The sequence below is a fragment of the Notolepis coatsorum genome (genome assembly GCF_963971535.1).
Source record: "Notolepis coatsorum genome assembly, chromosome: 8".
NCBI lineage: Eukaryota > Metazoa > Chordata > Actinopteri > Aulopiformes > Paralepididae > Notolepis > Notolepis coatsorum.
In genome coordinates, this window is record NC_140172.1 from 42,593,400 (window position 1) to 42,612,511 (window position 19,112).

The 19,112-nt window shown below is 41.8% G+C and overlaps 1 protein-coding gene across 2 annotated transcripts in view; it reads left to right on the forward strand.

The window, feature by feature from the left end:
- The window catches only part of LOC311233770 (lissencephaly-1 homolog B-like), a 60,375-nt gene that overhangs the window by 23,690 nt on the left and 17,573 nt on the right, over nt 1-19,112 (forward strand). Inside the window, exon 2 of one of the 2 annotated variants that reach the window (XM_084320786.1) lies at nt 13,559-13,865. In XM_084320786.1, coding sequence (XP_084176912.1) covers nt 13,834-13,865 — 32 coding nt within the window. In that variant the 5' untranslated portion in view covers nt 13,559-13,833. Of the gene's footprint in view, nt 1-13,538; nt 13,866-19,112 lie in introns of both variants that reach the window. The other variant, XM_084320787.1, reaches the window with a different exon arrangement.

A 19,112-nucleotide genomic window follows, 5' to 3' on the forward strand; every position in this document is an offset into this window, starting at 1 on the left:
AACAATAAGGGTATGACGGAACGCTACAATATATATAATGTGCGTCAGACATTTCTATCCCAGAGCCAGATTCATTCTTCCTTCTGTACAGCCCCATGCATTTTAACACCCTTCTAGTGTACGCATACTCATCACAATATCATCCACCGACCACCGTGCTCAATAATAGCATAATCTCGCCATGTCTCAACTAGGGTTGGGTACCTTTCACATTTGAACCGATACGGTACCGAACCGATACAGTACCGGTACCTGTGAATCGATACCGGTACCCAACGGTACCTTTTTTCTGTACTTTAGTCAAAAAAATATTTATTTACCTACCTCAGTCGTAAAAAAAAAATCCAAACTTCAAATAACTACAATTTCGACCGTTTTCGGCTTGCCATTGCTCCAACTGCTTTGTTGTTGAATCAAGTCAAATCCTAGGTAAGCATATATTGTGCGTGTGAACGTTGACATGAAAATAAAAAGGTAAAAGAAAAAAAAAAAAATCTCTCTCTGTATTTCACTTGAATCGATACTCGGTAGTAGGGGTGGACGGTATGGTCTAAAATTTATATCACGGTATAATTTGAAGCATAGACGGTAACGGTATATATCACGGTATCATCGTTTTTGATAATTTTATTTTTTTTTATTTTATATATATATATATTTTTTTTATAAAATATATATATTATATAATTAGACTTGTACTGGTATTATCTGCGAGACATCGCCACCACGCAACAAGCTCCACTGTCTGTGTGTACTCTAGTAGCCTCCAGCTACGGCCAGAATTCTCCGGAGCTGCACCTGGACCTATACTCGAGTAGCCTCGAGCAGAGCTACGGCCAGGATTCTCCGGCGCTGCACCTGGACCCTATTGTATTGGTATTATAACGTTAGCAAGCCCTCAGCTCGAATACGCATCGAATCAGTGTTATAAGACATTGATATCATGAGCTATCTGTAGCTACTGCATATATAACGTTAATACAACGCCTCAGTGAATTATTTAGTTCAATGGGACATTTCGTTTTGAACGGTGAACTAACTTGTGTTAACGTGAGCTAACAGGTAGCATACACGTCTCTAGTACTAGACTTTGTGGAGCGTTTGTTGATGTCAGGAGCTATCGGTAGCTGGCCGACTAGATACCGTTCGGTTAGACAATGCCCCATCATGTATTAAACTAAAAGTGAATAGTTGACTGGGTCATTTTGTAACGGTAGCTAAGCTAACGTTAGCTCAGGGAGACGCCGACAGCTCCCGTGTCCCGTCCCACTAGACTACTAGACCCGTGTTTACATGCGTGCGGTAGGGGCTGGCACGCCCACTGCGCGAAGCCTCCTAAATAACTTTTTCCAGTTCGCACATATCTATTATCTATGACTAATTCTATCTATTTTTAGGGGCAAATGCCAGTGAAATAGTCGCGCTGTGGTTACATGACGTCATTGCTATTTTAGAGCTGCACTACCGGTTACACGGTATACTCAAAATCCATACCGTAGAGCAAATTCATACCGTTTATACCGTTTATACCGTCCACCCCTACTCGGTAGTACCGACGTGTTTCGGTTCGGTACCTCAAAAGAACCGAATTTGGTACCCATCCCTAGTCTCAACCCAAGCATGAAGTAGAATTTAATCAAATCATGTACACAAGCCATAATTCCTAAATGTTCCGGTCTCGCAGACGGCGCACATCGTTTCCTTATTCAAACAAGAAGTGATCACGTTATAACGTGAAAAGTTTTATGTTAAAGGGGAACTATCTTATAAATGGCCTTTTTGAGTGTTTAGCATTGTTTCCTAGCTATGTGAACTTATATTAATATGATCTATGTCTCAAAATTCTCATATTGGCGCATTCTTCCAATTCTCCTCTCACAATATTCACCCTCACTGAACTGAGTCATTTGAAAATGTGCCTATATGTGATGTCATAAAGACACCGCTGCATGTTAATGTTCAGGCGAACACGGCCACACACAGTGGTTTAGGAGCCCAGGCTCAAAACAGCTCGAGATCTTGAGGTAGAAAAATGCTGTTTTTGAGGACTTGATTAGAAATACAAAACAATGAATAAAAAAAATATATATATTACAGAGGTGTTCCATAGACTCACAGGAATTGTGTAAAAGTGCCCAAATAGTGAAAGAAATAGTAAAATAGTTCCCCTTTAAAACAAGAAGTTATCACGTTATAACGTGAAACGTTTTATGTTAAAACAAGAAGTTATCACGTTATAACTAGGGATGCATGATAATTATCGGGCTGATAATTATCGGGCCGATATCAGCAATTATGACATCATCCCGATAAACCCGATAACGTTATTGATAGCTCCGATAATATAATAAATTTTTTGGTTAATAAAAATGCGGTGTGGGTGAATTGGGATGAAGGGCGTTTGTTTTTACTGTAGGCTCCTCCCGTTTTGCCAGTACTGTGGTACGACTGATAGCGTGTGGTTTAGGAAGAGGGCGTTTTACACAAATCCAGCGCTCCCTTTCTTGGCTGTGACGTAGCCACGTAAGTTTCTGAAGCAGCGCGGATGTAAACAAAGATGGCGTCAGTAGTGTGGGGAAAAAAGTTCGCTTGCTATTTGTAACAAATGCAATGCAGAAGTTCCACGAGGAGGGAAAAGGGCAACAACTTATAATACATCCAACCTAATAAGTAGGGATGCACGATATTGATTTTTTTACACCGATACCGATAACTTTATGCTCCTCAAGCCGATAACCGATACCGATAACCGATATTTATTGTATTATAATATTTTTTTAAAAATATATATATATATATATATATTTTTTTTATCAAATTTTTTTTTTTTTTTAGTATTTATAAGCTCCGACGTCATCGGTACTGCTATCGGTACTCGAGAAATTATGGAGTTTTTTTTTTGAGGAATTTAAACGTCGCAAACTAATCTTGTTGGCCGTTGTCTATATCTCTCCTGCCTAGGTGTCTCTGCCTGCGCGGGGAGCGGGCTGTGCTGTGCTCTCTCCTCTCTTCCCCTCCCACACACACACACACTCACTCACACACCGGTGCTGCCGAGTACAGACCAGCGTTTCCGTTAGCCGGTAATTACCGGTATTTGACTGGCAAAATCTGTTGAAGTCCGACATATTTAATCTCTCCGGTCATAGTGTCCGGTGAAAATAGTTCCCTCTGGGCACAGTTTGATTATTTGAATTGTATTTGGATGGGCTGGAGTTGGGTGGCCTATGCGATGAACGAAACAATCATTGAGTTTGTTGTCGTTGCTTCGCTCAGCGAGAGCTTGCTGCTGGATTTGCGGAAGGCATGCAGCTGCAGACCCACAGAACCCACCAGCTTTGCTGGCACAGTGCGGTCCCCAGACCTGGAAAGCTGCTCTGCGGGTCTGCAGCTGGATGCTTCTTGCAAACTAACTGCGGCCGGCTCGCGCTGATAACAGCTTTCATTGTTGGACCGGCTGCTTGGTGGAGCAACGATGAAACGAATGTAATGAATCGTTCGTCGCATGGGCTATTTAATTTTGGCCTGTTTTGGTACGGTTCGGGTGGTCAAGTTGTGCTTGGAGGGAGTTGTTTTCACCGGACATTATGACCAGCACCAAGTCGTTGGGAGGTGGAGAGATATACATCACGCAAACCCACGATAATGTTGCCGCCTCTCTCTGCAAAATTTCTCAGTTCTTCGCTTGATATAATTAATACAAATGTCCAATATAACGGAATTCGTTAGCTCATAAAAATGTGATTATAACAGACTGCTGTTTAGTGTCGGACCGACTGCCCACATACGCGGTCTATTTTATTTCAAGTCAGCAGCAGCACGGAGTATCGAGGGACTTATTTTATTTGGAATATATTAATGACTATACGCAAAAGTAGCCTCGTTTTAAGTAATAATATTATAAATCTACATGCCTTGAGGATGACATTCTTTATATAGCCTATATCAATTGTTTTAAAGCTCAATAAACTATGACCGGAATTAATCTCATTTGTCCGGTAGATTGAAATCTTGCAGGTCACGGAGACCGGCAACAATTTTTTCTAACGGAAACCCTGGTACAGACAGCTCTGCTCTCATAATGGCGGACAGAACGAAACGCTCAAAAGTCTGGGTCTATTTTACTAAAGTCGATGCTGACAACGCTCGTTGCCACAAGTGCAACAAGACATTTGCCAGTAATGTATAAGCGCTGGTACTTGTCAATGTGGCTGGCGGGGAGATAACGTTAGCTCCGAGTAGAGTAATGGCTGACAATCCGGAGGTAAATAAACGAACGAGAGCTTCTGATTGGTGGTAAGAAGAAGAGGTGGGTGCAAGCGGTGGGACGTAATTGGCAGATCGACTGTCTGCCTCCTAATGTAACGTGACTACGTCACAGCCAAGAAAGGGAGCGCTGGATTTGTGAAAAACTCCCTGTTCCTAAACCACACGCTATCAGTTTTACCACAGTACTGGCAAAACGGGAGGAGGCTATAATAAAAACAAGCGCCCTTCATCCAAATCCACCCACACCGGATTTCTTTTAACCAAAAAATTTATTATATATTATCGGAGCTATCAATAACGTTATCGTTATTTATCCGGTAATTATCGTGCATCCCTACTAATAAGTAGGGATGCACCGAATGGGAAATTCTTGGCCGAAACCGATACCTTGAGCCCTTGGGTCATTTCTGTCAAACTTCTTTAATTTAGCAAACGCCTCGTCAATAGGTACAAACGCTGCGGGTTCCTTTGTGGCTGGCTTTGGATTCACAGCAGCGTCGCGCGTCGTCGTAGGCTTTTAACACACCATTGTAGCGGTGGTGATGTTGCAGGTGACTTGTTAGGTTGGATGTATTATAAGTTATTGACGGATTGTGAATTTTCTGATTCAAAAATAAATATGGTCACTTTATCAGTCAACTGTTGTCTTGGCTTTGTTTTGTTCATAGTAGTAACGCTCATGTCATGATAAATCTGGTTACGTCAAAACTACAGGAATATACTTTTTTTTTTATTATTGTATAATACAATAAATTAGGGATGCCCCGATCACGTTTTTTGCCACCGATCACCAATCGTCGTGACCCATATCGGCCGATACCGATCCGATACCGATCGTTTTTGATTAAAAAGAAATTAAAAAGTATTTTATAATTTTTTTTTTTATATAAAATATATATATTATATAATTAGACTTGTACTTGTATTATCTGCGAGACATCGCCACCACGCAACAAGTCAAAATGCTCGCTATCTGCAAACCGCGCCACTGTCTGTGTAGTGTATACTCTAGTAGCCTCCAGCTCCAAAAAGGATTCTCCGGCGCTGCAGCTGGGCCCTATTGGTATAACGTTACTACTGTCACATTCAGCAAGCCCTCAGCTCGAATACGCATTAAATCAATGTTATAAGACATTGATATCAGGAGCTATCTGTAGCTACTGCTAGCCGGCTAGATGACGTTAAGACAACTATTTAGTTCAATCGGACATTTCGTTTTGAACTGTGAACTAGGGCTGTCTTAAATGCTTCGAAGCTTCGAACGTTCGATTCGATGGCACAAGCTTCGAACATTAAAAAAAAATCGAAGTTAAAAGAAAGAAAAGAAAAAAAAATTCTATTTTTTTTTTTACTTCGATTTGTGTGTGTGTGTGTGTGTGTGTGTGTGTGAACTACCCATCCCAGTTAGGACAGCCGAATCCCGTCCAATCTTTCGCCGTCCACTAAAGACTCACTTCTTCAACCATTATCTGAAATGATAAAAAAAAAAAAAAAAAAATCTAACCGTGACTAACCTTACTGTCATGCACTTGTCCTAATAAACTAACCTACACTGTAACACGCAACACTTTGATGAACATTGTTACTCAGCTGATAGAGTTGTACCCTTCTTGCTGTCTTGTCGTACAGAACTTGTAAGTCGCTTTGGATAAAAGCGTCAGCTAAATGACTAAATGTAAGTGTGTGTGTGTGTGTGTGTGTGTGTGTGTGTGTGCGCGTGTGTGTGCGCGCACCTTGTAGAATTCCACACATAAGAAAGAAAGATACTGGGATGAATAAACAAAATAGGAAATCAAATTTAGAAATGCATGCAATACATAAATAAATATGAATCTCCATATATGAAATATAACATTTAGATAAGGTGCTACTGAGATGTTTTGGTGAGTTCTTTGTTTTTTTGTGGAAGTTGCCCTTCTTAAAAATGCATGAACATTCACTGATAATTGGTCTGTAGTGGAGTCTACAAGGTCTACATTGCCGGACCATGTAGAATCCGGACCTTGTAGACTGACATAATTCTGTGCATAGTTTAGTCTACACAGGCCATATTTCAAATAATCAAAATCTTACTTCATTCATCTTAAACATTCTTGATTTGGGGGATTGGTAGTTCCCATGAAATCTGAAGTTGTTCAAACGACAACAGCGATCCACCTTGAATTAAATCACACAGCCGAGTGAAACCTTGTTGGATGCGTCAGTCACGAAAGGGGCTACTTAATTAATTAATCCAACCCACTTTATTTATAGAGCACATTTAAAAACAACAACGTTTACGAAAGTGCTGTACAAGTCCCACAACATAAGATAAAAAAAAAATATTAATTTTTTTTTTTTTTTTTATATTTTTTTTATTTTTTTTCGAAGCTTCGAATTAAAATCGAAGCTCGGCCCCGAAGCTTCGATTGCCAAAAAAAGCTTCGAAGGTCAGCCCTACTGTGAACTAACGTCAGCTAACGCAAGCTAACGGAGATATCAACATGGACTACTAGACTTCCTGGGGCATTTGTTGATATCCGGAGCTATCAGTAGCTAGCCGGCTAAATACCGTTAGACAATGCCTACTAAAAGTGAATAGTTGACTGGGTAATTTTGTTTAAACAGTAACGATAGCTAGGTAGCTAACGTTAGCTCAGGTCGTATGCACTATCTAGACTCGGCAGAGGAGGTCCGCCTCCTCTGTGTTTACAAACTCTACACGGGTACGGGCGGGGCTAGGGAGGAGGAGCAGTTTGCAGGTCCTGTGCGTCTGAGACAAGCGAGTGAGATATCCACTTGATCAGTTTCCGCGATCGGCGAATATGACTCATTATGGAATTCCCCGATCGCATATTTATACTGATTATCGGCCGATAACGATCGGTGGCCGATCGATCGGGGCATCCCTACAATAAATATCTGTTATCGGTATCTGCCTTGAGGAGCATAAAGTTATCGGTATCGGGGTCAAAAATCTATATCGTGCACCCCTAGTTATAACGTGAAACTTTTATGTTAAAACAAGAAGTTATACGGATATATATTTTTTTTTCTGGTGTGGCAGCAATACGCTTCCGTAGGAATGGGTTCGACTTTATTCAATGTAAAATGTCAATTCAATGGGTAGGGTTAGGTGATAATTCAATAATCCTTTATTGTATTGTGATCATATGTGTGATCACAGGGAACAAATTAAGCACCCGCCAAGCACCAAATGCGTGTAGATTTAAGGTTTGGCGAGTAAAAATGAGAGGTCTGCCCGCCACCTGGCGTGTAGTTCATATCGATACTCTTATTTAGAAAATCCTGTGCGGGTCTCATTTCCACCCCAAGCGCAGCTCCAGTCATAATATCTATGGCTCCGGCAGCTAGCAACGTTCGGTTCATATGATACTCTTATTTTCAAAAACCCTGTAGCAACTCCGCGAGTCATATCCGCCCAGTCCGTGCTTCTGAAAGCAGAGCAGCGCTACACAGCAGTGCGCCTACACGACCCGAAATAAGTCAGTGGTGTTTTTTTTCTTCTCACAACGGGTCAAATGCATCTACTACATGCTTTGCACCGTCGCCATTCCTTTATGCCCACATCGCCCGAAATTAACGTTTATGTACCATTACAATCACTACAACGTTAGCGTAAGCTAACAAGCTAATCCTTATCAGAGGCAGAGGCACAGAGCCATAGAGAACAGCAGACACAGTGTGGACTGGGGAAAGGGAAATGGGGGGGCACTCTCCCCTTCCCTGTGTGTGTGCGTGCGTGAGTTTGGAAAGACGAAGTCACTAGTCAGGACTCAGGACAGGAGTATATTATAGTAAACTGAGGATTACTGAGGATGGACAGATAATGTTGATATTCAAATATAAAAAGGTTTCGAGAGGAGTGCCAGTTTGAAGACGGACTACAATATGATGCGGGGGTGGTGAGTTGAAACAGTGTGTGTGTGTGTCCCGACCCCACTTCTATGTTTCATTAAATTATTAGCATTTAAAACCATTAACGCTGACTCATTCCTTCAGTCCACTCAAAAGTATGCTAATATTCCTTATGTTGTTTATGATATTAATTGAAAATAGCATATGAGAGTATTATATAGAGTAATAATAACACATGGCGATAATAGGGGTGGGACGATGCATCGATCCAGATCGATATATCGATCTATTATCAATAATCAAATATGATCGATGCAACGTAAAAAGATCGATTCATATTGCGATACTTTTTTTTTTAACTTCGATTTTTTTTTATGTTCGAAGCTTGTGCCATCGAACGAAGCTTTGAAGTATTTAAGACAGCCCTAGACCGTTCCATCCAGAGCCTCAATTTATATCCAAGTTTTCCCCAAGAATATTTCTCATAAATACAGTTCCCCCGGTGAAGCTCAGACTCTCAAGCAGGTGTAGGCCTTGGTGGTTATGTAAGAGCTTAGATAGAAGTTGGTCTGAGTCAGGTAGATGCCTATCTCTGAAGTGTTCGGAGAGTGTGTTCCACTGAAGGCTGTTCCATCAAAATCACTAACTAAATCACAGAAACCGTAGAAATGTATCGCACCTTTTTGTTTATTTGAAATGGCATCAGTGGAAATGGTATCAGACATAAACACGACATGGGTAGCTTCTTGGTAAGGTCCTCTCTGAGTTCAGCCAGGCTTAATCCAGTTAGTCGCCATTGTGCCCCTTATTTGCAGTGCACCATCAGCTGTATGGAAGACTAGTGGTCTCTGTCACTTCTGTACATGCACCACACATACACACACACACACACTCACTCACTCACTCATACTCTTGGTGGTCTGGTCTAGCAGCTAAGCAGCTTAGTGCCATTGTGGCCTCAAGTGTCAATAGTGTTTAAGCTCAGGAAGTGTTTAGCCCAGTTAGCTCCAGAAGCACTGAAGGAAATGTGTTTGATATCTGTTCCTACTTTTGTATTTCAATTAGGTGAGAGTATAGCCCAAATAGGGGCTTCACTGCTTCACAAGTGTATCAGGATGTAGGCTAATTCTCAAAGCATTTAAACAGGGAACCATTTTAGGGTGGGGATGATTAACCAACTAGTTGGCTATTTGCTGGTTTAGAAGAATAGGCTACTTGTCAACACATACTACGTTTCCAATCCATGGCCCATCAATACAAATGTTTCATTCACGCATTAATTAACCACTAGGGATGTGCAACAAGTACTTGGGATGGGCAACCAGATTTCTATAGCACATTTCTTAAATGTTTTTTTTTGCTAATGCAAAACAATAAACAATGTGTTTTATTCTGGTTTATGTCGAGATCCACAAGCCCATGGAACAAATTAAAGCCAGTTGATGATGGAAATGATCATTTCTTAGATTTATAGCTTAGATTATACGATCAATGTTGATCTTTCATACAGCAGAATCGCCTACAATTAACATTTTTGGCCTAGTAGTACTGTTGCCTGCTGTTTTTTGAACGCCCTCCCATCCTTACTGAGCGATGTGGAGATGAGAAGTCAGCCATCCAACTACTAGGAACCTAAAAGGACAATATACTACCTTATGTGAATACTGTATACTTCATCAGATCATATATTTAGCATTTAGCATTTTTATATTATATTATATTTATATTATTGGATTATTAGATTATATATTGCATATATTTAGCATTTAGTTTTTTTCAGACTATTAGATTTAGATTATTGGATTAGATTATATATTGTAACTATTATTGTAGGTCAGGTTTGCGCAGTAATGGTTGAAATCTGTTATCCAGCTGTAGAGTGGTAGGGGGACGTTTATTTGAGCTGATAGCAGTGCTTTCTGGGCTAATGTGGATATTTTAATCCAAGTGAAGTCTCTGAACCTAGGTTAACTATGAGAGCGGCGTGCTAGCAGCTTGGTAGCTAACCATTATTAGCCGCTTCCTCACGTTACGCTAACGTTAAGTTAAAGACAGAAAAAAATATATAACGTTACTACACTCACTACCACACTGACTGTTGGCGTTAATTCACATTGCTTGCCGTTCTATGATTATTTTCCTCCTCTTGTCTGTTATCGTCACCACTGTACCAGCGTTTCCGTTAGCCGGTAATTACCGGTATTTGACCGGCAAAATCTGTTGAAGTCCGACATATTTAATCTCTCCGGTCATAGTGTCCGGTGAAAATAGTTCCCTCTGGGCACAGTTTGATTATTTGAATTGTATTTGGATGGGCTGGAGTTGGGTGGCCTATGCGATGAACGAAACAATCATTGCGTTTGTTGTCGTTGCTTCGCTCAGCGAGAGCTTGCTGCTGGATTTGCGGAAGGCATGCAGCTGCAGACCCACAGAACCCACCAGCTTTGCTGGCACAGTGCGGTCCCCAGACCTGGAAAGCTGCTCTGCGGGTCTGCAGCTGGATGCTTCTTGCAAACTAACTGCGGCCGGCTCGCGCTGATAACAGCTTTCATTGTTGGACCGGCTGCTTGGTGGAGCAACGATGAAACGAATGTAATGAATCGTTCGTCGCATGGGCTATTTAATTTTGGCCTGTTTTGGTACGGTTCGGGTGGTCAAGTTGTGCTTGGAGGGAGTTGTTTTCACCGGACATTATGACCAGCACCAAGTCGTTGGGAGGTGGAGATATACATCACGCAAACCCACGATAATGTTGCCGTCTCTCTCTGCAAAATTTCTCAGTTCTTCGCTTGATATAATTAATACAAATGTCCAATATAACGGAATTCGTTAGCTCATAAAAATGTGATTATAACAGACTGCTGTTTAGTGTCGGACCGACTGCCCACATACGCGGTCTATTTTATTTCAAGTCAGCAGCAGCACAGAGTATCGAGGGACTTATTTTATTTGGAATATATTAATGACTATACGCAAAAGTAGCCTCGTTTTAAGTAATAATATTATAAATCTACATGCCTTGAGGATGACATTCTTTATATAGCCTATATCAATTGTTTTAAAGCTCAATAAACTATGACCGGAATTAATCTCATTTGTCCGGTAGATTGAAATCTTGCAGGTCACGGAGACCGGCAACAATTTTTTCTAACGGAAACCCTGCACTGTACTAGGGTTGCACGATATACCGATACTAGATTAAGTATTGTGACACCCAGCTGTTAAAAAACGGTTCAGCTGAATAGATCAATATAGTCCATATTGAGTGATTCTTTTTCAAATGTAGTTGTAGCCATGAGTAAAGACCCTAACGGTATCAAAACGGCAGTCAAAGTGTATATTTTCAGCACTACGTTTGTTTCCCAATGATTTTAAGTAGGGAGGCCGATATCAGCAATTATGACGTCATCCCATAATTGGATTGGATTCTATTACATGTTGTACCACTGTATTGCACATCGTTGCGGGCAAGACCACCCGCATTTCATTGTATACTTGTATGCCGTGACAAATAAAACTCTTGACTTGACTTGACTTGATCCCGATAAACGAGATATCATTATTGATAGCTCCGATAATATATAATATATTTTTTGGTACAAAAATATGCAGTGTGGGTGAATTGGGTGAAGGGCGTTTGTTTTTACTGTAGGCTCCTCCCGTTTTGCCAGTACAGTGGTACGACTGATAGCGTGTGGTTTAGGAAGAGGGCGTTTTACACAAATCCAGCGCTCCCTTTCTTGGCTGTGACGTAGCCACGTAAGTTTCAGAGGCAGTGCGGATGTAAACAAAGATGGCGTCAGTAGTGTGGAAATAGTTTCAGAGGAAAAAAGTTCGCTTGCTATTTGTAACAAATGCAATGCAGAAGTTCCACGAGGAGGGAAAAGGGCAACAACTTATAATACATCCAACCTAACAAGTCACCTGCAACATCACCACGATGGTGTGTTAAAAGCCTACGACGACGCGCGAGCAGCTAAAGCGTATTTCTCCGTAGTAGCCAGGTTCATTTGCACCACCAAGCACTGCTTAAAAGCTAGTGGCTTGAGCCCTTGGGTCATTTCTGTCAAACTTCTTTAATTTAGCAAACGCCTCGTCAATAGGTACAAACGCTGCGGGTTCCTTTGTAGCTGGCTTTGGATTCACAGCAGCTTAGCTGCTCACGCGTCGTCGTAGGCTTTTAACACACCATCGTACCGGTGGTGATGTTGCAGGTGACTTGTTAGGTTGGATGTATTATAAGTTGTTGACGGATTGTGAATTTTCTGATTCAAATTATATTTATTTGGAAAAATAAATATGGTCACTTTATCAGTCAACTGTTGTCTTGGCTTTGTTTTGTTCATAGTAGTAACGCTCATGTCATGATAAATCTGGTTAGGTCAAAACTACAGGAATATACATTTAAAAAAAAAACGTTTATAATACAATAAATATTGGTTATCGGTATCGGCCTTGAGGAGCAGAAAGTTATCGGTATCGGGGTCAAAAAATCTATATCGTGCACCCCTAATTTTAAGTGTATATTAGCTAAATATGAGCTTGTAAAAATCTCTGTGCATTGCATCGGAAACCGGATGATTTAGACATGACACCGTCATGAAATCGTTGTAATAATAATAATAATGGATTGGATTTATATAGCGCTCTTCTCTGACTGACTGTTGCTCTGACTCAGAGCGCTTCACAGAGTCCATTATTCGTTCATACACAGTCATACCGGTGGTGGTAAGCTACAATTGCAGCCAGAGCTGCCCTGAGGCAGACTCACGGAAGCATGGCGAATAATCAACGCCTACGGCCCCTCCGACCACCACCAACATTCATTCACATGCATACACATTCATAAGAGGCAAGTAGGTTAAGTGTCTTGCCCAAGGACACAACGGCAATGGGATGGACATGGGCTTGAGCGGGATTCGAACCACCAACCCTTCGATCATTGGACGCCCCGCTCTACCCCTGAGCCACGCCGCCCCACGCCGTTGTAGTCCTAAGAAAAAGGAGACCCAGGGCTTTCGATGGATGTCGAAATTTCATAAAACGACACTACCCAGCTCACACCAGCCGCAGACATAGGAAGCCCAACATTGAAGAAACCTCAATGTTATTGCCATAAAATACAGCGTACATATTGTTTCTTTCTGTGTATATCTAGAAAAAAACACTCCATAGAAGGCATAGATGTATGACTTGGCCATAATAAAGGTAATTTATAGGCTTGATATTCTATATTCTGATTTCATATTGCATGTGTCCGGATGGCAAAATTATCTACAAAATAATCCAGCTTTTAGGCCAGATTCAAAGCATAGCCCATGTTTCAAAATCTGATGTGATTTTGAATCTGGGTTCCAGAATTGCTGATTGAGACAACACAGTGAGAGTAATTTAAATCCGTTTTTTTACAGACTCTCCTCTCTTTCAACAGATTACTGGCAGATCTCATTGGTGAAATAGTTTCCTCTGGGTCATCCGTGATTTCTTGTGGAGCCGTGTCCATATACTACAGTATTGACTGACGGCTGGGCTGTGTCTCCACCTACCTTCCTGTGTGGCACATTTCCTGCCACCCCTGTTCCAGTCTCTGAAAGCAGGAGGTAAGCGAGGGACCAGAGGACTCTCAGACACACCCCTCCTACGTCCCCCAACCCCACCACCTCGCCCCACCTCTCCCAGTGGGAGAGAACAGCATCTACAGACACCATGGTGCTGTCACAGAGACAACGAGACGAACTGTGAGTACTTGACACACACACACACACACACACACACACACACACACACACACACACACACACACACACACACACACACACACACACACACACACACACACACACAGATAGTGAGGTAACATCAGAGACACACTATAACTATAATGAGGAGAAAGAGCACTCCTGGGGTTTTCAATGGAGAAATTTGGCAACAACGAAACTACAAAATAAACGGATCAGAGAAAATAATTAAATGTGATGTTATTTTACGTTGAGTAAAATTACAATCTACTGCATTTTTAGGTTAAATTTGAGTTTTTAAAGCTGTTTAAAACTAGTAACCTTCTGCAGTGAGTGGTTGTCATGGTAACTAAGGCCCTGTCCACACGAGCGCTGGATTTAATATAACCATGATTGTATGTGCGCAGTTGCACTGTTCGGCCACACACAACCGGGGATTTGCTACACTGCAACCGCGGTCTTGAAAACCGGAGCCCAGGGTGAAGTTTTGCGGTTTTGCAGTTGCGTGTGGATAGCAACCGAGGTTATTCCCAGTGTTTACAGCAGAACTGTCGCAATTATTTCCCATGTTCACGGCAGACTGTCAACAACCGAGCGCAGGGTAGAGAGATTAGAGCAGAGCCAGCTACACCAGTGTTTACAGCAGAGCTGTCCCAAGTAGCGTTATATGAAAATGATTGTAACAAACTTTTGTTCGAAACGTATCGTCTGTGTTGAAGAGTGTTGTGATTGACTGATGTCTGTTGTCGCATTCCTGACCTGATGCTCAGAGTAAACATGTAGCTGCGGCTAAACTAAACTCGTGTTGTAAAGTTATTGTTATAAGGAACCCAGTCCAGACTGCATCCCCTTAACAATTGTTTGTATAGACCACTACACGTCTGCGTTACATTGAAATCGGGGAGGAGATTGCGGGGGGGTCAAATGAATGAATGTGGATGAGAGCCTTGACATTAAGTGATTGCAGCTACGGCTGTGGGGGTGCTAGAGACATGATCGAATATACTTGTATGCGCCCGAGTCTCCTGAACACGGCGCAAGACATTCCTAATCGATCAGAACTAAATTGGCAGTGAAAAAGACAGTTTTTTAAGCATTGATTCCCCATGCACATGCGCAGATTGGCAGATTCTAATCTAGCAGGTGCTGGTATAGACTAGTAATGTTGATTTTCAGTTATCTATGAAATTTATTGCCTAGATATACATAAAAAATGTCATAGATGACTGAAAATCAACATTACTAGTCTATACCAGCACCTGCTAGACTAGAATAGGCTGTCATTAGCCTACTATGTAGCCTAAGCTACTGATTATACATGCACAACACTGTGCAATATTACACTTACTGTAGACTTCTGTATATTTGTACTGTATTCCTTTTACTGTATATTTAATTCTATCTTATCATTCTCACAACACAACACCCCCTCTAATGCCCCTCTAATGGAACATTCCAGTGGATGTGCGTTGCGTCACACTCTGTGGCCAATCTGCGCATGTGCATGGGGAATCGATGCTTAAAAAACTGTCTTTTTCGCTGCCAATTTAGTTCTGATCGATTAGGAATGTCTCGCGCCGTGTTCAGGAGACTCAGGCCAGGCGCATACAAGTCTATTCGATCATGTCTCTAGCACCCCCACAGCCGTAGCTGCAATCACTTAATGTCAAGGCTCTCATCCACATTCATTCATTTCACCCCCCCGCAATCTCCTCCCCGATTTCAGAATCCCTGAAGTGTTGCGGTGGTCTATTGAGCCGTATTGTATTGTACCCATTCTGCAATGTGTTAAATAACGTTTGCATCCATTCATAGCGGTAACGTTACCACATTACGTTAGCATTTAAGCTATATACTATACATAGATATAGCCATTCACATTAGCATGTAGCTAACAACACCGGCGGTCTTTTGTGAGACTAAACTATCCGCTCTTGGTGGTAAATTGTGTTACTGAGTTGGTTTTGTTTCATCAACAAATGAGAGGCAGAACACACAGTGAATGTATCTGTTTATTTATTGCACTTTTATTGCAGTTTCTTTCTTTGCTGAAAAATATATCCTCCGTTGGCAAAATGACATTTAAAGATGGCGGCTAAACAGGAAGTGTAGTGAGCGTTCAACCTTTTCTGATTGGTTGAAATGGCCTTCATGTCTGAACAACATCGCCGCCTACTGTTTTGGCATTGTACTACATGTATCGGTTGCTGGTTTTTCCAGCCTCCCGTGGGTACGCAATTATATGCGGTTGTTCACCTGTGTTCACCTGTGTGGACGGAGTTTTATTTTTTTCAAACTTCGGTTACATTAAATCCAGCGCTCGTGTGGACAGGGCCTAAGTACTCTGTGGCAGTAAACACTGGATGGCGCATGTGCAGAAGGGGTCAGGTCCTGTTAGTTGCTGTTATCAAGATGGCGGCGGAGTGAGCAGAGAGAGAGACTAGGGCTCGATCTCATTCCACCCCGCCCTATCCAATCCATCAAACCTTTATTTAACCAGAAATAAAAACCCATTGAGACCGAGGTGTCTTTTTCAAGGGTGATCTGGCCAAGAAGGCATGCGCGAATTATGACATACATGATAATACATAACAAAGCACAATACACATACAGTAGACTACCATACAACCAACATTTCAAATAAATTCAGCTTAAGCATCGGGCAAAAATGTATATTATACTTTATACTTATAGCACATGCATGAGTCTGGTCTCTTTTGAAAGGTAACATTCTGAAGTTTCTTACACAATAAATAAATGGCTACTTTGCATATCAATAGCGCAGGTTGTCAGGTGTGTTCAAATACGTTCTCAGATACATTCACACAAAACGTGTGAATGAAATGTGTTACATTCCATTCGTAGAGGCAATTAGGCATCGTCTTTAGTCTGTGAGGATGCGAGGGAACATGTATGCCCATGCGCGGGAGCGCGTGTGCACATGGCGTCATTAAAACATCGGGCAACCAGCTTTGAAATCAGTAACGCAACACTGGTTCCAGCTGAGAGGTAGGAGCTGGAAAACATAATGGTTCTATCAGGGCTGTACGTTAACTTTTTTTGCACATAGCACTGGTGCTACAGAGGTTGATAGTTTTGTAGCACAGGCCAAAATCTTGTAGCACAAGTATAAAACGTGTTATATTTGTAACAGTCACAAATGTGCCTATTGTATTTGTGTTATTTAGTTGCAGTGCCATGTTTGGCTGTCATCTAGTATATCGCCATGTGTTATTATTACTATGATACTCTCATATGCTATTTTCAATTAATATCATAAACAACATAAGGAATATTAGCATAATTTTGAGTGGACTGAAGGAATGAGTCAGCGTTAATAGTTTTAAATGCAAATAATTTATTGAAACATAGAAGTGGGGTCGGTTGGGACACACACACACACACAATGGGGGACCCTGATGTAAACAAGACAAACGTCTTTCTCTGGTCTGCATCCCCTTAACAATTGTGTGTATTGAGCCGTACTGTACCCATTCTGCAATCTGTTAAATAAAGTTTTCATTCATTCATTCACACACACTGTTTCAACTCACCACCCCCGCATCATATTGTAGTCTAGTCTGTCTTCAAACTTCCACTCCTTTCGAAACTTGTTTATATTTGAATATCATCATTATCTGTCCATCCTCAGTTTACTATAATATACTCCTGTCCTGAGTCCTGACTAGTGACTTCATCGTCTTTCCAAACGCACGCACGCACACACACACACAGGGAAGGGGAGAGAGTGCCCCCCCATTTCCCTTTCCACACTGTCTGCTGGCTCTGCGCCTCTGATCAGGATTAGCTTGTTAGCTTGCTAACGTTGTAGTGATTGTAATGGTACATAAACGTTAATTTCGGGGGATGTGCGCATAAAGGAATGGCGACGGCATTTGACCCGTTGCGAGAAAGAAAAAACACCACGGACTTATTTCGGGACGTGTAGGCGCACTGCTGTGTTAACGCAGCAGTGCGCACCAACCGACCAACGCGCTGCTCTGCAAGCAGAAGCACGGATAGGGCGGATACGACTCGTCGAGTTGTCACAAGAGTTTTTTCAAAATAAGAGTATCGTATGCACCTGAACGTTGCTAGCTTTCGGAGCCTAGCTGGAGCTGCGCGTGGGCAGAAATGAGACCCGCTACAGGATTTTCAAAATAAGAGTATCTATATGAACCGAATCCCTATCGCACCAGTGCTACTGAAGTAAATCCATCCATCGCACAGACAGCTGTTGCTGTAGCACGTGCGATATATATGTCGCACTGTACACCCCTGTCTATAGCCTGAAGTCTTATGTAGTACAGGTCCAAAGTTTATAAAAAATCCCACGGAAAATGAATGTTTTACAAAGATTTTTGTAATGTGTGTACCAGTAAAAATTGTGGATTATGGAAGCCTTGGTCACTACATTTACACTTACATTTAGTCATTTAGCTGACTCTTTTATCCAAAGCCAGTCAGCAGGAGGGGTGCACCTCTGACAGCTAAGGGCCCGCCCCTTTCTCACTCACCCTATTCGTTTCTATTTCGTTCCGTTCTGGCCCGTTCCGAGATCTGATGCAAACTCCCCTCTCCCCCCTCTAGTTTGCGTACACACTGCAGTCTTGTTTCGTTCCGGGTTCTGTTTACGGTTTGCCTTTTGAGCGTTTACGCTTGCCGTAGGTGATGATGTCACGTTCGAAAATGTAAACGCAGGAAGTGTTAACATGGCGCTGGAGACTGAAATGCTGATATAAAATGAATAAATAAGCAATAAATATGAAGTTATATTTGAACCTCTGTTGTCAAGCCTTGTCAATATAACCCACCCCATTTTATCACGAATGGATGGTGTTGTAGAGTTCGCTTTTGAGCGTTTCCCAGGGCTAACGCTAAGCTAACGGTTAACGCTAGTTAGCTTAGCCTAGTCTAGTATAGCCTGTAGCACTTGTTCTTTTCAGCAAAGAACGTGCAATAAACAAAACGGATACATTCACTGTGTTCTGCCTCTTTTCTCACGAATGGAACTCTGTTGTAGAGTCCGCTTTTGAGCGTTTTGCAGGGTTAACGTTAACGCTAAGCTAACTAGCGTTAGCTTAGCCTGTCCAGCAGCTAACATTATCCCATCGTTCGTGGCAATTATATTACATGTCATTGATCTACTGGTCGACCACGGCCGACTGGTTGGGCACCACTGGTCTAATAGAAATAAATGCATTCAAACAAGAAACTAATGTATAGAAAATAGCATGGCAAACAAAA